General features: G+C 42.0%; 2 protein-coding genes across 2 annotated transcripts in view; one reads left to right on the top strand and one right to left on the bottom strand.

Moving 5' to 3' along the window:
• Positions 1-1,757: 1,757 nt before the first annotated feature.
• dusp19a (dual specificity phosphatase 19a) lies at positions 1,758-15,084 on the top strand (the record flags this gene model as incomplete). Its single annotated transcript, XM_080752826.1, has 4 exons — positions 1,758-1,986; positions 10,965-11,011; positions 11,815-11,967; positions 14,830-15,084. 4 exons carry the CDS (start codon positions 1,758-1,760, stop codon positions 15,082-15,084), a joined length of 684 nt encoding a protein of 227 aa, XP_080608952.1.
• An 8,348-nt stretch (positions 15,085-23,432) lies between these two features.
• Positions 23,433-25,458, bottom strand: part of pde1a (phosphodiesterase 1A, calmodulin-dependent) — a gene marked incomplete at both ends in the record, with an annotated part of 26,236 nt that continues 24,210 nt past the window's right edge. The window contains 3 exons of the mRNA XM_080752825.1: positions 23,433-23,638; positions 23,805-23,986; positions 25,362-25,458. The exon at positions 25,362-25,458 is cut by the window's right edge and continues 24 nt beyond it. Coding sequence (XP_080608951.1) covers positions 23,433-23,638; positions 23,805-23,986; positions 25,362-25,458 — 485 coding nt within the window. The remainder of the gene's footprint in view (positions 23,639-23,804; positions 23,987-25,361) is intronic.

Genomic DNA, 25,458 nt, shown 5'->3' with positions numbered 1-25,458 from the left:
CCATATAGGGCAGGGGTGGGCAACTTTGATGATGGTGAGGGCCACTATACTTCCACCTTCATTCCAGAGGGCCACCTTGCATATGGCTATATGTCCTACTTCATACAAAAGAAGCAAAAAATAGCCGATCTACAAGCTCAAAACACATTTTGAGCTTGTAGATCGGCTATTTTTGCTTCTTTTGAATTGGAATGCTGAATTATTTTTTGTTACATTTAATTGGAATCCTGAAATGTAACATTTTTATTCAATTTCAAATGCATTTAGTTATACTCATGTTAACTTTACGAACTTAAATACAAATACTATATACTACTACTATACTAGTCATTAAGCTACTAATATAGACTGAAGGAAGTAAAGCGGGTCATGTTTGGAATTGTAACACCTGAAATAAAAAATATATCAGTATTCCTATATTAACCTGCGGGCCGCATTAAGTGAAGATGGGGGCCGCATGTGGCCCCCGGGCCGCCAGTTGCACATGTATGGGTTTAAGTGGTTAACTCGTCACCACCAGTACACACCCACAGCCTGCCAGTAAGGTGGCTCTGGTTTGCCATGTCCCAGAACTAATGGAATAGTTTGTTATCGTTGGATATGATAGGAGAGATAACGCGTCAATTATCACGTCAATTATTCTACATTCTCTAATTGTGTAGACTTCTTCTTCTTCTATGGCCCTCATTTATCAACGTGGTCTAGATAAAAATTTGGCGTACACCGAAATTTAGGCATGTGTCGGCATTTATCATTTCAACGTGACTTTGGCGTTGGCGTAGGGTAGGATCAAATCTCAAGTCAAGTTGTAGGATTCATCTTACACCTCTTATTCCATTGTAGACATGCGGGGCAGCATTGTCTAACTATCTGACTCATGTATCCACTCCAAAATGTATATTAAACACACTAATAAATAATCCCTGTGAAAATATAACATTTTATAAAAGCATATAGGCTATCATGGACATTCATGCCGATTTTATTTCCAAGTTACAATGACAAGCAATTAAAATCTAGCGATATGGAACCAATCTAACACAAGTGCTTTAACAGTCATTCAGATAAAATTGCCGATCTGGCTCAGAAGAAGCTTATAGTTTAGGATACGACCACTTATGCGAGACTTTTGAGGAGTCGGAAGCGGCGCGGCGTGGCTCTGCTTCTTTTCGTGGACCGTGAGGTATCCAACTGATACAAGTGTGTCCAATATGGAGTTATGTATTAAGGATAAAACCCGACGCTCCAAACCTTCAGATTATGACTGCCTCCTTGTCAGTACCTCTCAGTAACCACTCAAACGCGCACTGCGCCGTCACCGATATTGGGTTAAATTAATATATTCCATTCGTGACAATGACTGGTGTGGTGTCACCCATGTAGGCTGCAAGCTTACTATACAAAATAAATGGTAATAATGGTTCCACACAGTGAACCAAAATGCTGCTGGGCTTGGTGGTGTGTGCGTGCGTGCATGTGTGCATGTGTATACGTGGTCTGTGTGGGACGCGGACATGGGAGTGAACTTGAAGCGTGCAGAGTGAAATTCCTGATGGGGCCCCTTTAAAAAGCTTGGATTTGATTTCCTGACCTGATGATGTTGATGCTTTGAACTACTCAGAATCCAAATCTGATTCACTCAGATAGGGATTCAAAGTTTGCTGGCATGGCATGGCATGGCATGGCATGGCATGGCATGGCATGCATGGCATGGCATGGCATAGCATTGTATCATATCGTATCGTTATTATTATCAGATGCAGTTCCTAACTGAGGAGATCCAGAGTTTCTCGCGGAGCCGCCTGAGGAAGCAGTGCACCAGAGTGACATCACTGAGTGGCCGGCGAATCATAGAGACCTGGAAGGGTACTAAGATGATGGTGGTAGAAGACCCCGCCTCCTCTGAGGGACCTCTGGGTCCGGGGTACGTCCCTGACACCTCCTGGGACCTCCAAGTTGGACTTGTGAAGCCTTATTTACTACTAGGTAAGTGACCCAACTAACTCTTAGTCTTAACCAGTGTTGTAGTGCTACTTTTAGAAGTGGAGGGACGCCTCATCATAATGCACGTGGGTGCACACATGCGCGCGCATCCACGCGGACGCGCATTCACGTGCGTGTGCGCAACACACATGGACACGCAAACAGTGGCACACATTATAAAATCAGGCAGACAATAAGAAAACATTTTCTGTGGTTAACTTGTTGCGACCGTAGGTCGCATTTACTATCAAACCCTGCACAAAGTGTAAGTCCGTCAGTCAGTCTGTCTGTCACACCTCACACGTCACACTCTTGCCCTGCTCATATCTCCGCAACCGTTGCCCCGATCCATGCCAAATGGACCCCCGGAGCTCCAGGGATCCCCAGGTCCCTGGGGGACCCCCAGATGTAAAAAATGACCAAATGTGCTAAACTGAGCAAATGACCACCCCAACGGGGCTGCTCACGGGGAATTCCCGGGGACCACCCACTCCTGGTGCTCCAGAACGGATGCAAAAGTGGTGGCGCCCCCAGTGGAGGACCCCCTACACTGCAGCTCACATAAAATGCCGTAACTCCGGCTAGGAGCGACCGGGACAGCCGGGGCCGGTACCTAGTCGTCCGCCTTGCCGGCGCGGAGACCCCACCCCTCATTTCTCACATGGCCCTCTTCTAGCGCCACCATGAGGCCGATTCTTGCAAAACACATTTTTGGACACTGCTCCTACAATTTTTGCCCTAAAATCACGCAAATCGGTACACAGTATGTCTACACTCATCCCATCAACATGAATCTCTCCCATATAGCACCACCTCCAGGCCGATTTTTAAAAACACATTTTTGGACACTGCTCCTACAGATTTTGCCCTAAAATCACGAAAATCACTACACAGTATGTCTACACTCATGTCATCAACATGGATCAGGAAGATTTTGGCAAAACACATTTTTGCCCTATTTGTGGAGATAAGTGACCTACGGTCGCTTATATCTCCCGATTAGGGAGTCTTACTGGTGTTACTATGTATAAATGCAATTAATGTTTGGAATTAAGCAGCAACTCTACCAACGGTAAGACAGAATGAACTGTGGAACGTTGTGGATTTGTGGAAGGCACACTGCCCCCTGCCCCCTGCCAGTCCAGCGCCAGTCCCTCATCTGATTGGCCTACCGAGAGTCCCATTCTGTCACGCCCAAGGAAGCGTCCTTCAGAATTCAGGAAGCTTGCCAGTCCTCTTTGACCAAAGCCCCCTGTCGGAGGAGGCGTCTACCTTTATAAGTCTATGGAGCAGAGTGTTGTTGGTTGTCAGGGCGATATCAAAACCAATCGGTGAACGGGATCTGTCTGGCCTTGTCCGCTGCAGGTTGCGATGACAGCTTTGGGTCAATGTAATACGAAAACAAACTAAATCAATTGACCAAAACCCAAATCCTAGTTTTAGAAGTGAGGCCACGCAGTTCTCCTGTGTCCCGTCCCCCTCACTACACCCCTGCTCTTAACCACACAGTGGTTGGTAAAGCCTTATCTAACTATAAAGTGCCCTTCAAACAAGGCGCGGTTGCCGTGGGGGCTGCCGCTAGGATCAGCGGTAGCCGCGCCGCAGTGAGACACAAACACACTCGCTCAGCGAGTAAACGCTGCGCGGTATTTCACAAAGATGAACACAATCCATCTCTCACCGCCCGCGTGCGCATGCACAAACACGCTCGCGGGGATTTTCACGGGACTGCGCCCGCTCGCCTCTCCGCCTCTAAACTTCGCTGCACGGCCGAAATAGCCGCCCGCCTCTCATTGAAAATGAATTACTAGGAGGCGGTGACCGCGTATCGTCTGGAACCCACTTAAATTAGGCAAATCTACATCCGTGTGTCTGTGTGTTTGTGTCTGTCTGCGCTTACGTCATCCAATGGGAAAACCCTTGAAAAAGACATCATTAAGGGGGTGATGACGTCATAATCACCAATAGCCAATGAGGGAACAGGAGTCTTGGTGACTTCACTGACAACAAGTGCGGCCTGAAATAAATTCTGGCGTATTTAAACAGACATTTAAGAAGGCATTAAAGATGGAGCTTAACAACGTGAGAACATACATAACATACTTGACAACATGAGAACATATGTATTGTACATACTAACATACTTAACATGAGAACATACATACTGTACATACTAACATACTTAACAACATGAGAACATATGTACATACTAACATACTTAACATGAGAACATACATGCTGTACATACTAAGTTACTAACATACTTGACAACATGAGAACATATGTATTGTACATACTAACATACTTAACATGAGAACATACATACTGTACATACTAACATACTTAACAACATGAGAACATATGTACATACTAACATACTTAACATGAGAACATACATGCTGTACATACTAAGTTACTAACATACTTAACAACATGAGAACATACATACATACTAATACAGTACTTAACAACATGAGAACACTATACATACTAACATACTTAACCACATGAGAACATACATACTAGCATACTTAATAGAAAACTAACATTTCTCTTCCTGGAAAGTCAGCATGCTGAAATTTAAGCCGTTGTTCTTGCATTGATTTGAGAAAAAAACTAAAAATGTATCTGAAATGACCAAACATGCCTACCGATGATTACTAATAATTAGTAATTAGTGGTAGGCTACTCACAGAGTGAGTAGACGGAAATGGTGTCATTTAATGAGCGTTATTGAGGACCAATATTTAATTTAATTCAAATAATAACAAAATGGGTCTATGTTCTCTTGTATTAAAGAATATACTTATCGTCACATTTTAATATAAAAATATATCGTAGCACAACATATTGTGATCAAGATTGGTTCATCTTTTTTCTTTTATCTCTTGTGGAGGGTCATTGATTTTTTTACAGTCATGGGGAGGGTCATGGCATTTTATATCAGGGCACATACATTTTCTCCAGGGGTACCCTTTTTAAAAAAACGACCTGTCCCTTATTATCCACAGCATGTTGCAACAAGTTTAACCCATTACATCCCAGCCCCTTATTGTGTTGGTAAGGCAGCAATTGGCAGATGGACAAGCTCACAATGCCATAGAAGACTTGAATGAATGACTGAATGACCATATCCTTTACAAATGTCCTTTGAAACCTGGATGGAAAGATAGGGAGCAAGAGGAGAGAGAGAGAGAGAGAGAGAGAGAGAGAGAGAGAGAGAGCGAGAGAGAGAGAGAGAGAGAGAGAGAGAGAGAGAGAGAGGTGTACCAGCGGAGCGGGGCATAAGGTTAAGGTGGTGATGGAGTGGGGGTGAGTTGAGATTGAGCAATTTGTGCAATGGCTTTATAGTTTAGTTGTGAGAGGCTGGGGGCAGACAGATCCATTTTCCTGGCAGGCAGCAGTGTTGGCTTTGCATGCATGGGAGTTTGTTTGGCCCGGTTGGTAACAGAGAACATGTTATGGGTGCAGGTGGAAGGGTACAGGACAGGATGAATGATGCGTCTGGTGCAACAATAGGAAGAGACATTGCGGTCTTCTTTTACTTCAGTAAAAGTATTAAAGTATTGGTTTTTAAAAAATATACTTAGAGACGCATCCGTAGAGGGGGTCTCGCGTCCCTCTACGACCAGGCGTTCGGGAGTATCGGTTGTAGCAAGCTACTTCCTGAGAAGACGGCAAGATGCACTGTGATTTGCCGGTAGTGTATGATCTGGGAGACAACGTATACGGAAGGAGGCAGATGACGTAATTTTGCTCCGAAATCCGGTCCCCGGCCAGGATCATATGATAACATATTTGCAGAAGGCTTTAGGGGCTGAAATTCACGGAGTGGGTCTTCTAAAACTTTAGCGATTTAATAGTTAAATCAAATTTAAGATTTGTTTAATTGAAAAAGTTACACATTATAGCTTTAAAGTAACAAAGATAAAAGTACCATAAGTACCAAAATTATTATGCAGAATGTACCAATTCACAATTATTATTATTATTATTCACTGTCGTCCTGGGGAAACTTTTTTTTTTTAGATAAACCTTATTCTAGATAAACTATATTATTATAATTATTATTATATTATTATTGTGGGCGCGCTGAAAGGCGAGACCAGTATGTTATACCAAAACTTTATAGGTCAAGTTTATTCCTCTCAAAAAAATTACCGACAGTACAAAGGCAGGGCCTTTAGCCAATGGCAGCAGTGTTCTTGGTGACATCACCACCAACAAGTGCGACCTGACATAAATAACAACAACACGTGGGCTGGAGACCAGTCTGTTATATCAGTATGTTACACCAAAACTTTATAGACCAAGGTTATTCTCCTCAAAAAATTGCCAACTGTACAAAGGCAGCTTAGCCAATGAGGAGCAGCATAGCCCTGGAATGCCTGGGAATGTATGTACATGTGTGTGTGTGTGTGTGTGTGTGTGTGTGTGTGTGTGTGTGTGTGTGTGTGTGTGTGTGGGTGTGGGTGTCCCCCTACAGCCAATGAGGGACCAGCATTCCTGGTGATGATGTCAGCAGAGTTTGGTATATAAGAGTGCTCTTCATTAACGGGCGAAGACATTAAGGACATGAGGCCAGCAGCGCACACCTTGTGGCGCACTCTGCTTGTGCTCAAGTAGGCCATGTGTGGCCTGCTTGAGCGTGAGACACAAGTTACAGAGTGCAGTTCTAGTTAGTGTGGTTGCCAAAAAACGGTCAACATAGAGCATCGCAGTGAGGTGTCGCAAGTAAACTGCCCATTCATTTACCCCATAGGGGATTTCATTATCAGCCATCCAATAACAATTCAATGAACACTTACCAGTAGGCTTGTGGTTGTAAAATGGTTCTATATGCTCCTGTAGAACCCCTGAGTATGTATGCAATCACTCTAGTTCTAGTAAAAACATGTTTTAACTAGAAGCAGTGCTCTTCCGAGCACAGGTCTCCACCAGGCCATACAAATTGGCCTGTTATAGCGCCACCATGAGGCTGATTTGAAAAATGTGGGGCAGAGGTTCTAGATCAGGGGTGCCCACACTTTGTTGACGTGAGATCTACTTTTAAAATGACTATCTCAACATGATCTACCCATTCACAATGTTGCCATTTTCCGTCTTGTTGACGTTGATCATGCTCCTGCTGAATCCATCACAGCTGAGAGTGTCCACGTTCCACGGCGTCATCTTCTCCTCCAGCTGGTGCGCTGCTAGTTTCTTCTCCCACTCCTGATGCTCTTGCTTCAGCCTCTCCAATTCCTCGACCCGTGCCTTGCTTGACTTTGTACCCCGGTGGCGGCGGCTGGCGGGGCCGGCAGCGAGCTCCTGTGCGTCTGCCAGCTTACGCTTGGACTCGGTGAGTGCCTTCTGCAACTCCTCACCCGTCTTCTGGAGTTCTTCCCTTCGCTTCACGCGCGCCTGGTGTCTCCATCTGAAAAGGCTGGCCGTGTCGATGTTGGGATGTGTGTCGTCTTCGTCGTCCGAAACCTCGATGTGGTCCCACACGCTGTAGTCTATTCTGGACATGATGCTAGTAAAGCTGCTATCGCGTTAGCTTCTGAGGTTGTTATGTTCGTATATAGTGTTTATCGGTGGCAACAAACACCATATGAAAAGTAACTCACGATCCAGATCTGTCTGTCCCTTTATAGGCTGTCTGTTCCTCCCACATGTCATCATTGATTGTGACATCATTGTGACCAAATATGGAGAAAGAAAAATAAATAAAATATAAATAGAATATGGAGAAGAAAATAAAATAGAATAAAAATAAATACAAAACATACTTTCTTTTTTATGAGTTCATAATAAATAAATTGTAAGTGTAGTTTATTTAAATCTATAATTAATATTATAGACTTTCATGTTTTTGGATATGTAAGACTGTGGTAGTGAAATGTTCTGTATTCTTATATGTGGTTTTCTTGACCAAATTACTAAATATATAGGTCTGACATGCTCTTTGAAATATAAGGTCAATTATATCTGGATACGTCTCAGTACAATCTATTATGTATTCAGTAGTACAACCTAATAGGATTTGAGCTGTGTCCTCAAAGCAAGTCACCCATAAACATATGTCAGATTGCTTTATTAAAACTGAAAGTAAAAGTGCTGTTCTAAAATAATAATACTCCTTATTACATTCAGTACAAAGATAATTACCATTAACTAATGGAGAAACGTTCATATTACATTCGAGAGAAGGATGCCGGGGTGCAGGGGTCAATGCCGTGGCATTGACCCCTGCAGTTGGAATAATGCTGAATCCGTCCCTGCTGAGGGTGTCCACCGCCGCTAGTTTCTTCTCCCACTCCCGCTGCTCTTGCTTCAGCCTCTCCAACTCCTCGACCCATGCCTTGCTCGACTCTGCACACCGGCGGCGGTGGCTGGCGGGGCCGGCAGCGAGCTCTGTGGCAGGGAAAGCTAAGAAGGTTGAGGGCTCGCCAGGGGGCTGCTGGATTCTGTGGGGGAGGTAGCCTGTGGTGCTTCTTTGGTCGGGAGCGGCTTCTTCCAGGTCTTTCTTGGATTACAGCGCTCTTTTCTCTTACTTAGAGAAAGATAAGGCTGGAGATCTTGTTTATAGTGGGATAGTTTATTCCGATGTGATCTTATCTATTCTAGATCTTATCTTAATCTCGTTCTGAAAAAGTAGTTTATACTCAATTGTGAGTATAAACAGAGGGGGAAACAACATTGAAGCCAAAAGCCAAAATGTCATGTGAAGCTCGACCAATCCTCAAGCGACGCAATATGACGCAATATGACGCAATATGACGCAATATGACATCATATTGCGGGACGGACGGAGGGGAAAACATACTCTCCAATATGACGCAATATGACGCAATATGACGCAATATGACATCATATTGCGGGACGGACGGAGGGGAAAACATACTCTCCACTCAGCCTTCGGCTGGTGGAGACAATAAAGCAAGGAGAAGAACTGCATTACCCATACTGCTAAAAATGTACTTCCGGTGAAATCGACGTCTGTGATTGGTGGAGCTTCTTCTTCTTTTGTGTATCTTGCGGTTACCTTGGAAATAGCTACTGCCCCCTGTCTGCCCGGACAATTATTGCACTTCAGCAGAACTCTGTGAGCGAGAGTCTTTATTACAAATATGATGCACTATTTTAAAGATGACGATAAGAGTGTCCGCAGAGATGAAAATCATTACATGTCAGGCCATATGCTGGCCTGGATAACTAAACTGGGGTGTTTTTTGGGGATTTTTAGGGAATAAGTGTCATTCGCAATCAGGGGCGTCATTTGGGCCTCCAGGGTGTTGCCTTGGCAACACCCTAGCATTTCTGAGCATTTAGAAAGAAAAAGTAAGTCTCTAGCCCATTCCTGTCAAAAGTTATGATTTTTTAAAGAATTAAACAACTGCTCACTAGAGTCTAGGTTTCACACACAGAGACCAGGTGGTGACAATTGAGTTGATTGATTGGAATGTTAAGTGATCAGCTCTCTCTCTCTTGTCACTCTCCCTGGTTGTCTGGCTATGCATATACCTGACTGTACATACCTGCAATATCCGAACTCTACTCAAATATTACACATATTAGGCTTGAAAATTAATGATGTTAAGAAAATACCTTATGTTTTCAAAAGTTTGAAAAATAATAATTAAAAAAGGGGTTTAAATGTAAAAATATAAATTTTAAGTATTATTAGGCTATTCACTGATATTCCCTTATTGTTATTAAAATAATTATTGTCCTGCATCAAACAAAATGTTTTGCAGCCATTTAGAAATATAGCAGAACTTATCAAATGGTTTATTCTTATTGGCACTTCTTAAACACATATCTCTCGTACCAAATGTCTTTCTGCAACTGTGATACCAATAATGAAAGGGCAAATGTCAAACTAAGCCTATGGGAGTATTGTTTCTAATAATAAAAAAAATAATATAAAAACTGTACGTTTGCTTCACTGCATGCCAAATAGTAACTATACATGTATCTGCATCTCCTAGACTGTTGTGTGGGGAATAAACACCCGAAACTGAAATAAAAAATAAAAAAACGGATAAAACCCGAAATTGTTCAAGCGCGTGGACAAACTCCATTCCTTGCAACACCCTAGATTTTGGTCAAATTACGCCTCTGTTCGCAATGCTTTGTGTAGTTTCTGCAGTTTTGACAACAATTATGTACACAGTGTTGTACCCTGCCCTTTTTTTCAGCTTTCTAATTAATCGTTGCATGCAAAAAATAGTGTTTATTGTCATGATTCCTCACAAGCCGGCGGGGTGGCTTTGTCAGAGGCTTAAAAGACGTTTAAATAAATACTTTATGAAACGCTTCCGACACAGGAGTGAGCTTAAACTGCGATGCTCTATAGTCAATAGGAGCATCATTCTCGGTGACGTCAATCACCGAGATGGCTCAATAATGACGGTTTCTCTATAGAGGCACTGCTGCCCCACAAAGTGTGTTGTTCAGTGTCACTGGCAGGTATTTGAAACTCTTTGAGCTGCTTGGTTATTGATGAGAAGGGGCTGCTGAGCTGTGGTCGGACCATTTATCATGTCCTTTGACTTGCTGACATAGGGGTGAAGATGGTTGACCTTTGACCAGGCATGTCCTCAGAACCAACCAGGGGTGAATTGCTGATGTATGTATATATGTACACCCTGTTGTGACATTAAAGCTTTGTTAAAACACCCTGTTGTGACATTAAAGCTTTGTTAAAACACCCTGTTGTGACATTAAAGCGTGTGGAGGTGTGAACTTGGGGGTATGTCTGTGCGTGCATGTGAGAGGCGTGACATGCAGGTCCAAAAAGATTTGGGGCGGCGACTACCCACATGACTGGACCAATGCATGACTGGAACCAACTAAGTAACTTTGTAACTAAGTAACATATTATGGTTAACTAACAGTGCGTGTGTGTGTGTGTGTGTGTGTGTGTGTGTGTGTGTGTGTGTGTGTGTGTGTGTGTGTGTGTGTGTGTGTGTGTGTGTGTGTGTGTGTGTGTCTAGGTTCCCAGGATTCTGCTCACGACTTTGCAACTCTTAGTAAATACAAGGTACTGTAACACGCACGCACACACTTATGTTGTCCATAAAAATTAGAAAAACAGGGAAAGAAACTGGTGACTGCATTTACAGGACATTTTCAGGAAAAGAGCAGTAAACACTGTAGAGTTGAACCTGAAATTCCCTTTACCAAAAGGTGGCATCCCTGTTTCCTGCTGACTTGGTTTGTTTGGCTCAGCATCACATTTGAACTGGATACACATGACATGACACTTTCACATGTGTTTCCTGTCTGAACAGGAAACGTGACATGACACTTTCACATGTGTTTCCTGTCCGAACAGGAAACGTGACATGACACTTTCACATGTGTTTTCCTGTCCGAACAGGAAACATGACATGACACTTTCACATGTGTTTCCTGTTCGAACAGGAAACATGACATGATACTTTCACATGTGTTTCCTGTCCGAACAGGAAACGTGACATGCCACCTTCTGGAAAAGGGAACTAGAGTCATGGACATGGAGTCTATTAATTCATATATAAGTGCAAAAGTAGCAAAAATAACCAACATAGAAGCTCATAACACGTTGCAATGTTTTGAAACACACCATTCTGAAGTGAAAGTAGTTAAGTGTGTCTGTACATGGGTTTCATTCATATTTAATCAATGAAAGGTATTAACAAGAGCATGTGACTAAATAGTAACTACATTGGAACATTATTTATATATTTTCACAATTTCTTGAAGAGTAAAGATTTTGTACATGCAATTTTTCGACCCGACAGAGATGTAAAACATACAAACGCAATGACTCAATGACAACCAATTCTGTCCTCTTCCATCCAGGTGTCACATATTCTGAACGTTGCGTATGGAGTAGAGAACGCATTTCCAGACCTGTTCATCTACAGAAGTCTCAGCATTTTGGATCAGCCGGACGTTGACATCACCTCCTACATAAACGACTGCAACGCCTTCATAAAACAGGCCCATGATGAGGTAAATCACATGCCCGTCTATGACGTGATCTGAGATACTGCAAAGTATAACTAACTAGTGTTAATATCAGGCCTTCATCCATGACCTGAGATACTGCAAAGTATAACTACGGCCTTCTGCTGTTGGTCACTGGGAGCTGACCAGACCTCACCCTAAAGGGCGAGGTTGCGCTGAAACATCAGAGCTTCTTAATACGGCACAGTTAAGAAGCAGGAGTTAAAGCCATGTCTTGGCCATCTGGCATTCCCATATGAAGTCCTGTATAGATATGGGCCTAATATTGATGACATCAGGGATCTCCATACATGGGCATAAAAGGGATTCTGTTAGTGTGGTTCCGTTTCTCATACTAAACTGCGACCTTCGGTCACATTAATCTGGCTGGTGACGGTCGAGTCATCCTCTCCTCTCCTCTCCTCTCCTCTCCTCTCCTCTCCTCTCCTCTCCTCTCCTCTCCTCTCCATCTGTTTAATAAAACATGCAGAGTTTTGTTCATGTATTATTAATGTGCATGTGGAGATCAGATATCACTGTCATACAACCTTTTAGCAAGGCAGGCTGCTCACCTTAACATGACACCACACTCACACACACACACACTCACACACACACACACGCGCGCGCTCGCACACGCGCACGCATGCACACACGCATGCACACACGCACATAAATACACATACAGTACGGTATATTATACACCCTTGCAGGCTTTGGGGTCTATGGTTACAGTGCTACACTGAGTGAGTAAGTGAGCGTGTGTGTGTGTGTGTGTGAGAGAGAGAGAGAGAGAGACAGGTCTCAGCTTACAGTCTCTGGGTGGACATTCTGTGGTCAACTCGTAATGACTAGGAATTACCGGAGGATGAGTTAGCCAGGTTGATTATTAATGCCTTCATGGCTATAATTAGCATTGCCTCAATGACTTAAAAGCACTCTGGATATGATTAGTAATGTCTAATGAGTTCCTTAGGTAACAGGCTAGAATAGAATAGAATAGTAATAGTAATAGCAATAATAACAGCTTGTAGATGAATATGTCCTATATTGTGGTATTGCTGCTCCAGGAGGTAAAGGACCATTTCACCCATTTTCAACCTATCTTCTTGTAACTAGAGTTGTGTTTCCATAAAGCCGTTTTTTGCACATTGCGCATAAATCTTTTTATGGAAACGCTTAAAAATTTGTAGAAAAAAAATATATATATGTTTTGAATTAAAATGCATTGAACTCGCGGGAAGGGCTGCTGGGAGTCGGCCGCCTAAAACAAAGTCGACCCAAACTCGTTTCCCAACAGGTCTGTGGCCTTAAGCTAGATGCAGAATAGACCGAAATCTAATCTTTGCTTCTGGGGGTCCCTGGAACAAAATATTTTGCGATAGGGGTCCATCCGTGGAACAAAATATTTTGAGATGGGGGTCCGCGGCCAAAAACACATTTTGGGGGTCCTTAACCACTGATAGGCACATTCTAAAAAGTCTTCTAAATCCTAACAGTTTTCCTGAAAAAAAACTTATGTTGCTATCATTGTTTCTCAAACATTGTCATGTCAAGGACCCCCATAATGATATGTATTTGGCCACGGACCCCCATAGCAAAATATTTTGTTCCAGCTAGGGCAAAGATTCGTTTTTTTTTTTTTAATTCTGCATCTAGCTTAAGGCCACAGACCCGTTGGGAAACGAGTTTGGGTCGATTTTGTTTTAGGTCGGCTTTTCCTGTTACCGCCTACAGTATGTGGAGTGGAGTGTAGCGTCTCTTCTTCTCTCTCTCTCTCTCTCTCTCTCTCTCTCTCTCTCTCTCTCTCTCTCTCTCTCCCTCTCTCTCTCTCTCTCTCTCTCTCTCTCTCTCTCTCTCTCTCTCATATATGAAATCTATAGGCTGAAGAGCCCTGGGTTAGAGTGCATGTTCAATAATGTGTCTCACTTGACTGGAAGAATTAGCGCCACCGACTGCTTATTTCATCTCCCAAGAATCGCATTTTATCAGTGGATGGAAACAGGCAAAATGTGCATTTTCTTTTTTCGACTTTCTGATGATTCGCTTCCTATTTTCGAAAAAGATTTATGGAAACGCTACTTAGTCTTCACTAATACTCATTATGGTACTGTATTTGTCTTAGCCAATAGAAACTGCAGGCTTTCTATTACTGGAAAATTCGCATGCTATAATGGAAGCCATTCCTCTCACGATGCAAATTGTAAAAGAAAAATAATAATAATAATCAATGATGTCACTGGTAGGCGGGTTTCTGAAGTGTCCACAGCCTCCTGTGAGACACAGTGTGAGTAGAGAAAAAGAGTATAGGGAAAATGCATGGGTGAAGTTCTATAGCAGCTATTAAACAAATGGGTCAAGTACTATAGCAGCTATTAAAGGACAACTTTGTTTTTTTACAACAAGGGTTCATATTTTAGGTCATTAGAGAAAAGAAAATGTTCTCACTTACTTCTTTCAATCGTTTTAGTGATTTTAACAATTTTGATTTGTATGCATGCCCCCATGCAAGTGGCTAAATATGTATTTTTAGACACAATAAGCCCATTCCCAATGTTAATGCTAAAACTTGTAGTACCTGTAGAATGTCTTGATCTCAAAAGGAGCATAATTAAGTAAAAGGTGTTATTTAACAAAGAATAGCCTAACTATTTCTAGGTGAAAAACCTCCTATCTGCGTGTTGTTTCGACTACAACATGCAGATGAGGTTTTTACCTAGAAATAGTTGGAGGTTTTGGTGTTGAACAAAAAAAATCGTTTTCATTTTCACAACAAAGTGAATTTTTCAGATAGGAGGTTTTGCATTTTGGCCATCGCTGTTTACAAAGCAGACTGTCCATGGAACCACCGTCTCCTCTCCTCCCCAGAAAGGCGTGGTATTGGTCCACTGCAACACGGGCGTGTCTCGGGGGCCGGCCGTGGTGATTGGCTACCTGATGTCGTGTGACGGCCAGGCGTTTGACTCCGCCTTCTCATTGGTCAAGAAGGCCCGCCCCACCTCCTGCCCCAACCCCGGCTTCCTGGAGCAGCTCCGCGACTACCGGCCGACCACGGGAGACCTCGACACAGGCAGCTGCAAAGCTGCCATACGGGCTCATTGTCAGAGGAAGCCCGCGACATGAAAATACAAAGCCACGCCCCCGACGTTTGTAGCTGCTAGAACAGGGGTCTTCAACACTGCTATGGATTAACTTCTGCAGGGTGTGATGAGTCTGCAGAAGTTAATTCTTAGCAGTGTGGGGTCCATGCTGGGAACCTGACTGCTGGATTTATTCATTAGACAATGGTCGGGTTTCCCAAAGCGATGTTAGCCCATCGTAAGCCCATCATAGCTCACGCATGGTCGTAGAGACCAAGCCCCGATCGCCATGTTCCCGTGTTTATATTGGTTCGGGCAGAACGACTTATTTAGCCCCCTACAACTACACCAACATTCAGATTTCACAAACAAAGTGCTTAATAAAATCTCACACCTGTCTAAATACAGTACGGCTTTCTATAATTACCTGTATCCTCAGTTTTCTTTAATAAGAAGCCTTTTTATCTGATCACTGTCTGTTTATCTCAATGGGGTTGGTGCGCATGGGGAACTCCAGGAAATACATGGGAAAACAGAATGCGATCGGATAAAAAGGCTTCTTATCAAAGAACATGGAGGATACAGGTATAATTATAGAATGCAGTACCGTATTTAGACAGGAGTGAGACTTTATTAAGCACTTTGTGAAATCTGAATGTTGGTGAAGTTGTAGGGGCTAAATAAGTCGCTCTGCCCGAACCCAAGTAAACACAGGAACGTGACAGGGCCAGGGGGTCAGGGCTTGGTCTCGACGACCATGTGTGAGCTACGATGGGCTAAAATCGCTTTGGGAAACTCGGCCAATATCTGTTGGTTGTTTGCCAATGTTTTGTTTGTTTCCATCCATGTCTAAATGATTATGTGAAGTAGGCCTACTGCTAGTTGGTGTGGTGTGTCTACAACAGGGTAAAGTACTGCTAGTTGGTGTGGTGTGTCTACAACAGGATAAATTGTAACCTAAATGTCGCTACTGTCGGGCAGAAACCTTGAATATCTCTATTTCAACTTTTTTATTATTATTTTTTTTTTTTCTTGTTTTGTTTTTTTTTTCCTAAATGAATGCCCCACTTTGTTACAAGAGTGTCTGGCAAAAGTTGCACAGATAGCCAATCTATATAGCTTGTGCTAGTATTGCTATTTTGGAGGAAAAACTATGAAATGGCTAAGTTGGTCTGTGGGTTTTACAAATATTTAAATATTGTTGTTTTAATGAGACGTGTTAACAAGAGCTTGTGACTAAATAACCTTCCATTTCTTGAAAAGTAACAGTTTTGGATGAGCAGCCATGATGAATTATGTAAGATGAAGCTACAGACAGCATACAGTACATACTGTATCACCAGGGGTGTCACACCACATTCTGGGCCCTGGGTATTCACTGCGGGCCCCCCATGAATGTTCTTCATAGGGGGAGGGGGGTGGGTTACCCCATTTAGACTGGGGACGCATTATTTTGTGCTTTAACTATTGAAAAATAGCAGATATGCAAAATCTTGATTTTCTTTGTCAATGGTGCTCAAACCTTTTCATGTGAAGGCCCCCCAAAATGATATGTATTTGGCCACGGACCTCCATCTCAAAATATTTAGTTCCAGGGACCTTCCAGAAGCAAAATTTGAGTTACAAATGTTCGCTTAAAAAATACATATATTCAAAGATTTGCACACATTTTCACGACTTTTTCAAAAATTGCAGATCTACAAGCTCGCAGTGCAGCACTCGGTGCCTCGCTGTGATCTTGTAGATCTGCTATTCAATATATATATATATATAGAGAGAGTATCACTGATCTCTCCATAGAGAAACAATGGCTCTGCCAGTGCTCTTGCTTACGCAAAATGACCCTAGAGGTTTAAAGTGAAATACGGTAAATATCCCTCTCATTTCCTGGGTTTCAACACCAGCTTGTTTACCATGTTGCTTTGTTTTATATTAGTGTTGGTGTCTATAGTGAACTGCCGTCTAGTTTCTATTGTGCTTGTATTGTCTTTACAGAGGTCAGAACTGAGGCTGTGTGTAATTAGGCTATACCTTTATTAAACAAAAAAAACACATTCAACCAGTTGCCTTCTGTGTTTAGTCAATTTATGTTTTGTTTTGTCCAATTTATAATTATAAACATTACATCAACCACCAATGGGTTCTGACCTTTGAACTGGTGGGAAGTAAATACATTTACTCAAGTACGCCTACTTAAAGGTCCTACACCATGCATTTAAAAATAATTTATATAACACTGTTTGTGTCCCAAAAACGTTTTTGAAAAGGTTTGAGGCTAAATTACCACTCCTGAATACAGAGCCCCTGTCATTTCTGCCTGGCTTTCAGAGCATTTTCAGCTGCAGTACCACCTTGTCCTGAGTGGGAGGACTGCGCTATTGAGCCAGTTTTGGCCCCACACTCCTCCCCACCTCCTGCTCAGCAGGCCTGCCCACCCCTCCCCAACCCTCTCCCAGCTCCTCCTGCCTCCTTCTCAGGCCTGCCCACCCCTCCCCAACCCTCTCCCAGCTCCTCCTGCCTCCTTCTCAGGCCTTGTGACATCACAAATCTGACATTTCACAATCAGGACCGTTCTGAGACATGCTAACATAGATCTGCCCATAAACTGAGAAAGACACAATGGTCAGAAATAGGACTTTGTGAGGATAGAAGTTGCTGGTGGGACACCAAGAAAATACATAAAAATTGGAAAAATGAAAATTCATGGTGTAGTCCCTTTAAGTAAAAAATGTTGAGTCATTTTACTTTACTTGATTGAATTGTTTATACTTGAATACTTCTACTCCACTACATGTCAGAGGCAAATGTTGTATACGTTTTACTCAACTACAGTTATTTGAAAGTAAATTAGTTAGTTAGTTAGTTTGCAGGTTTAGATTATTATTACAAAACATGTTAACCACGTAAGACCTAATTTATTCTCCACCTTTTCAACATGTGCAGAGCAGGGCATGGTGACCCCCCGGCTGACACCTTTATAGGTGCTGACCACTTTTTCTTGAGAAGCAAAAAAAAAATTTGTATTTCTTCCTCATAGCATCACTGACTGACAGTCCCCTTGTCCAGAACTCCACTGGTAAAACTAATCCAGACGTCATGTTATGTTGCAGTTTATTCAAGGTCTTTTGGCGCCCCCTGCTGCTTGATGTTGGCAGTTCCATAACTCATGTTTTGATTGATTGAAGAGTTTATTAGCAGTTTGCAATAGAAACAAAAGTACAGTTTCATGATCACAAATCATTGGTACAAGGTCAACTAAAAGGAGATCCTCGTAAGCTTTACGGATTACACTGGAACCCCTTTATGTATCTCATATGACAATGAAAGACAGACGGTTAGAACATAGTAGGCTACTTTACATAGAATAACATCAATACAAAAGCTGAAAATGGGGGGGGAAAAAAGGGGGGGGGGGGGTGGAAACATGGGGGCTTAGTTTATTTAATCAACCTTTGCACAAATCAAGAAGGAATCAAACTGTGGAAGAGAACATACAATAGCCTAGTCTATTTTCTATCTTCTCTGTGATCTGTGTCTCAGTAAAAACTGAGATACAAATTTCATTTGTATTATCTATCAGAGTTACAGACCCGTAAGGGACCATTTGGACACCTGGTGGGCCCCGGACTGCACGTTGTTTTTTTTGTTGTTGTTTTTTTCCTTTCTTTCTTTACTGATTTTATTGTTTTAGATTCATATTCTGATGCATTTGTTATATTGTTTTGGACATAATGAGGTTTCCACCCAAAGAATTCCGTTTCAACAACACCATTTATCAGTTTGTCCACAGTATTGTCTTCTGCTCAGACTGGCAACCCAAATCCGAATTCCTAATTTCTGTCCAGATGGAATGAGTCACATTGGTTTTATTCATTTTGAACAAGGCTAAGGAATGTGATTCAAGTCTGATTTGCAAATGACAGTTTCCACGTGGTTTTATGCTGTTCTGTTCAGGCTGGATTTGGTCTGAACAGGGCCTTTGTTCCAGCCTGAACCACCAACCAACCACTTGTTTTGACATCCATCCTGGACTGTGGCATTTTGACTGACTGTTTCATGGATTAACCCAGGGTCCTTCCATGCTGGACTGGGAGCAGAGGGATGAAGCAGGGACCCCCACTAACACATTGCATACAATTAAACCTTTTCATAGATTCCATATAGTCTTAGGTGTTTGACAGCACGATCGTCAGTGTCTTTTGGATTCATGTTGATGCATTTTTCAGACCTTCTATACTTAGTAAACGTGACATTTCTCTCTCTGTACTTACTCTGCTCTTTTCCCCTCCACACCAAACCCCTTCTCCAAAAATGTCCCATCTACAAGCTCTTGCTATTTTTGACTAAAGTTATCATCAGAACAGGGCCTCCCTGTAATAACTCAGAGGACCCCATAGGGCCCCCGTACCCCTTGTTGAAGACCTCTGGATTAAGCCACTGCCTTGCACTTGCCTGCATTGTTTGCTGTTCGATGACTGACCGCCTGGTATACTTACTAGGGATGGGACGATATGAAAATGTCATCTCACGATTATTGTGGCCCAAGAAATCACAATTATCACGATATTATCGCGATAATCAAAATCCATTATCCTGGGCGGAACATTTGCCAAAAAATAGCAGATCTACAAGCTAACACACAACGTGTCGCGTTGCGACTCGTTGTGAGCTTGTAGATCGGCTATTTTTTGTCAAAGACATTTGATAGAGATACAAAGACTGTATCAAGTAGTATATTTTAAGAACGTTTTACCAATTCTAGAGGGTTTAAGTGGTACCGGATATGCAGCTCGGCAAATAAAAGGCAATATCACGATAAATTAAATCTCCACGATACGATTATCGTGAGTGGTTTTTTATCACAGTAAATGATATCGTGTATCGTCCCATCCCTAATACTTACGGGAATTAATCCAAGTTTACACTGTGATATTTTACTCTGCCTCTCGTCTGCCGTTTTCTGCCTTTTTGAGTCCTTTTGAATATTTCTGACACATGCAATGTATGTCGAATTATCAAAGATGTCAAAAATCCATTGATATAAGAGAGATGTTGTCTTGTCGGAGTGAGTTTATTGGTCCAACATACAGTAATGTCCTCATACACAAAGAGACAAGGACTGAATGATGGCACTAACAAGACAATTCACTTTGTTACATAAATCATCATTTACAGCATTTTATTCATCACCTGCATCAATAGCAATTGTGTGTGTGTGTGTGTGTGTGTGTGTGTGTGTGTGTGTGTGTGTGTGTGTGTGTGTGTGTGCGTGCGTGCGTGCGTGCGTGCGTGCGTGCGTGAGTGCGTGCGTGCGTGCGTGCGTGCGTGCATGTGTGTTCTGATCATTTCTGACTGAAGCTGACTACATGCTGGATTGATAACCCATCAATGGGCTATTTGGGGTATAAAAAAAATCTCTTACGGCATTTATCAGTGGTTCTCAAACTTTTTCATGTCAAGTAGCCTACTCCCAAATTCATATTGTTGCTGTTGGACACAAACCTCCATTGTTCTCTGCATTTCAACATTTTTTTTTTTCGTAGATTACATTTTAATGCCCTACTTCAGGGGTCTTCAACGTTTTCAGCCCAAGGACCCCTTAGTTGAGACTGAGAGAGAGATGAAGCAGGGACACCCACAACCTTTTCATAGATTCCATATACGGTAGTTTAATCCTTTGACAGCACAATCACCAGTGTATTTTGGATTCATGTCAATTTGTGTTTTCAGATATTTAACCACTTGAACCGTCAATACTTAATAAACTTGACCTTTCACTACAAGCTCACAATGCCTTGCAGCGCGAGGCATTGTGAGCTTGTAGATCAGCTATTTTTGGCTGAGGTTCTCAGAATATATGGACACTAGGGTTCAAGTTAATATAAAAAAGGAGAAAAAAGGTTTCTATCTCACAAAGATTTGGAGGACCCCCTCTAGTAACCCCTAGGGGTCCCGGACCCCCTATTGAAGACCTTGCCCTACTTGATCATCCTGAAAAGTTTCCACCCGACAGAGACGGACCCCCATCTAAAAATATGAGGTACAGGGAGGGAACCCCATTTGTGTTGTTAAAATGTTCCAGAAATATTGCAATTGCTTATTTTTTATTTTTTTTTAATATTTATTCACAATTGTATTTGAAAAGCTCACAACGCATCACATCACAAAACGTTGTACAGGTGTGATAGCCGATGTTGATGCTATAATAATATCACATTTTGCCAAGGGACCCTCTGGAAATCCCTCGAGGATTGCTTGGGGTCCCCGGACACCACTTTGAAAACCACTGATTTACATTACTGCTTGGTGCGGGATCCCAGTAAGTACTAGTGTGTGGAGTATAGATCTTTACCGTAGCTAGGATAACAGATAACGGACAATTATTGATACCGGTATGTCCATATCTAAACATCAATATCTGTTTGTTTATTTATTTTCATAGAATTGTATGGAAATGGTGAGCAGAATGGAGCTACCCAGTGATGACATCACCAGTGGAGGAAGTGCTAAATGTCTAGCGCAGGGGTCTTCAACGTTTTCAGGCCAAGGACCCCTTAGTTGCGACAGAGATGAAGCAGGGACCCCCCACAACCGTTTCAGAGATTCCATAGTTTCATTGTTTGACAGCACAATCATCAGTGTATTTTGGATTCATGTCAATTGTTGTTTTCCGATATTTATCCACTTGAACCGTCAATACTTAATAAACTTGGTTAGTGTGGTTAATATAGAAAAGGAGAAAAAAGCTTCTATCACACAAAGATTTGGAGGACCCCCTGTAGTAACTCTGAGAACCCCCTAGGGGTCCCAGACCCCCTGTTGAAGACCCCTAGTCTAGTGTTCAGAACTAGATGCATTAACCACTTAAAGGATGACTTTGCCTGTTTTCAACAGCTCTTGTATGATTGGTCCTCCTCACTAATGATCATTATAATATGGTACCATTCTTGTCTTCTCCGTCGGTCTGTGGAAAGTTCAGAAAGCCGCCCGCCAGTGACATCAACGATGGGGAATCCAAGCTAATGGCAGAAATGTATTTATGCAAAAATAAAAAATAAAAATAATAATATCTCAAATTCATATAGCGCTTTTCTGAGAACCTAAAGACGCTTAAATAGCCGATCGTTCACACGTTGGGAGCGGCTATTTTCTGGGAAAGCTTTAGTATCACCACAATAACAGAAAACAGAAAAGACCCTACTATAGAGCCCAGAGGGACCCCCCACACAGTCCAACAACAACGTTACAGTAGGTATTGTCCTTGTCAACTTGTCATGCCGTTGTCATGGCGATGTCGTGGCATTCTCCACTATATCCTCTTCGTCTCCTGCAATGATGCAATAAGTCACTATTCAATGATAGTTACATGCAGTAAGTCACTATTCAATGATATAGTTACCATGCAGTAAGTTACCTTGCAGTAAGTCACTATTCAATGATAGTTACCATGCAATAAGTCAGTTTTCAATGATAGTTACCAGGCAGTAAGTCACTATTCAATGATAGTTACCTTGCAATAAGTCACTATTCAAACCAATGATTCTCAATCTTTTTAATTTTTATATGCATTAGGCTACGGACCCCCGTTTGATATACTGTGATTAAAGAAATTAAATTAAAGGTAGGGTAAGTGATTTCACTTAAGATTCAGTTTCAGTTTTCATGTAGGTGACAGGTGGGGGCCTTCCTTCAATCGTGATCAAGTGACTCGACCATGATTGGAGGAAGGCCCCACTCTATTCTGATTGGAGGAAAACCCAACAGTTTTTGAAACTGTTTTTTTCTCCTCACAGGAGATAAGGCTGAAGTCCACATATGGACCAAACACTCTATAGTAACTAGTACTATCAGGCGCATTTTGTTATTATTTGAATTAAATGAAATCACTTTAATCTTGAGATCTTTTCTGTTTTGGGACCTCCCAGAACAGAACAGAACAGTACAGCAGCCAGTTAATATCTGATTTTCATAATATTAGAGTTGTTTGAGTTCATTTCTTACATTTTTAAAGTAGCCAGAAGAATATTTCCTGTCTTTTGGTTGGGGTCTTTCCTCACCCTTCTGACCTGTACCTATCTCACTCCTCGCTCTGCTCCTGCAACTATGTCAAATCAGATCATTGAAGTTTTTGTGGCTGGGCTCTGAATACAAAAAATATAATAGTCCTTTTAACGCGACCATGCATGTGAATGATGCTAAACCTATATAGTTGCTTCCTATCAAGTGTTTTTGTTGATTTGTATTCATAAGGTTTGGCTTGGTTGCCCGTCCATTTCTAGAGGTCCATTTTTGGTCCTAGGACCCGATGTTGAGAACCAGTGATTTCAATTATGAATCAATCATTTTTGTAAATGAAGAAACCAAATTATTCAAGTTATAATTTGATCACTTTCATAAAGTGCTGTGTTGGAGGTTAAAGTTCCCACCGTTCAAGGTCAGGTGATCAGTAAGGTCGGAGTCATCCGGGGAGGCACTCCGTGATTGGCTGGCTCTCTGTCCGTCAGCGCTGCTGTGGATGGGAGAGGCATTTGATTGTTTTCTGGACTCCGCCTCCTCCGGGCTGTTTGGGGATGCTCCTCTCTCCTTATTGGCTGTTTCTTAATGTATGGGATTAGGGACGCATGATTATTGGGTCAATGTCGTCCTTGAAAATGTGTGTGTATGTGTGTGTGTGTGTGTGTGTGTGTGTGTGTGTGTGTGTGTGTGTGTGCGTGCGTGCGTGCGTGCGTGCGTGCGTGCGTGAGAGCATGCATGCGTGTGCACCTTGTTCAGCCAGTCCTCTCCAGGTGTCTTTGTTGCTGTTTATGACGGAGGTGAAGTGGACGCGCAGGGCTTTCAGGTCGACAGACGACAGAGCAAAGTTTGTTTGTCCATCCTCGGCGTTTCCTTGGCGACCGCTGTGTCTCTGGACCGACTCCACGGTAACGGAACCACTTCCTGTCAGACTGGAGCGAGAAGCAGTACAACTAGTTAGCACTAGTTAATACTAGTAAGTACTGGCAGTACTAGCTAGCACTAGTTAATACTAGTAAGTACTGGCAGTACTAGTTAGCACTAGTTAGTACTAGTAAGTACTGGCAGTACTATAGCACTAGTTAATACTAGTAAGTACTGGCAGTACTAGTTAGCACTAGTTACTACTAGTAAGTACTGGCAGTACTAGTTAGCCTATAGGGACGGACCTCGTTATTTTTTATTGATAATGAGCACCTTATCGATCCTGCTTATTGAGCCGGGCTTTTATCAAGCCCACTATTGAGCGTTTTCTAATATTTTGTGGAACGTGAGACGACAAATTCTGAACAGAACTGGTATCTCTTTTTATTGGCCAGTTGTTGTGACTGAGTTTGTGACTGACCACCATACTGTATATGAAGATGACAATTGACAAAAGTAACAAATATTATCATTAAAATTAAAACAATCATTCCTTAGTGTGCAAAAAGTGTTAAATGGCTTTATATTGTGAATAGTACTGTAATAATTTCTTGATCTCCTCTTGTCTTGATTGTTCAAAGATGACGTCATGGGCCACTATGCTCGATACAAGCTTGATAAGCCCAAAGCGTATTGATACCGGGTACTCAATAAATGTGTTATTGAATTTGTAGCGGACCCTTGTTTCGAGCTCCATCCCTAAGCCCAACATGTCTTCATACGATAAATATGGCAAAAACAGCAGATTAAAACTTTTATAAAACAAAATAGGGACGCCAGGGATAATGTGGTCAACATAGATTTTAAATTAAATTGTTAAGTTACAATGTTATTAAACAGAGGGACAGACAGTGCATATTTGATGTTGGAGATAAAGACGGTGAGATGGTGAGATGGAGGCAGATGATTAAAGATTAAACACATCACATCTAGTTAGGGCTGTCACGATATGACATTTTACATGACGATTTATTGTCACTCAAATAATTGGCGATTAACGATTTAATTGTGTATTTGTCGTTGATAATTACATTTCTGTTTGGCTTTTAGGCTTTGAAGTTGCATATGGTAGATATGACACATAACCTAAATACACAAATAAATTACTGACATATTTGACAACTTACTACTTAAAAAATAACTTTGATAGTGGAAATAGCCGATCTACAAGCTCACAACGCGTCGCGATGCGACGCGTTGTGAGCTTGTAGATCTGCTATTTCCACTATTTCGGACATTTTTCAACATTCACGATTATGACGATTATGACAAAATAATTGCGATAAGGTCAAATAATCACGATTAGACGATTATGTAATAATTGTGACAGCCCTACATCTAGTATGACCTGGCTCAGATTTAACACATCACATCTAGTATGACCTGGCTCTCCTCTCTCCAGTCTCCAGTGCTCTCCTCTCCTCCTCCATCAGAGGTGAAATCACCTTCTCTGTTGTGTCCACCAAAACACTGAAGGTTG

Source organism: Nannobrachium achirus (assembly GCF_963921795.1).
Source record: "Nannobrachium achirus genome assembly, chromosome: 22".
In the NCBI taxonomy this organism is placed as follows: Eukaryota; Metazoa; Chordata; class Actinopteri; order Myctophiformes; family Myctophidae; genus Nannobrachium; species Nannobrachium achirus.
This window is presented reverse-complemented; position numbering and strand designations above follow the sequence as displayed.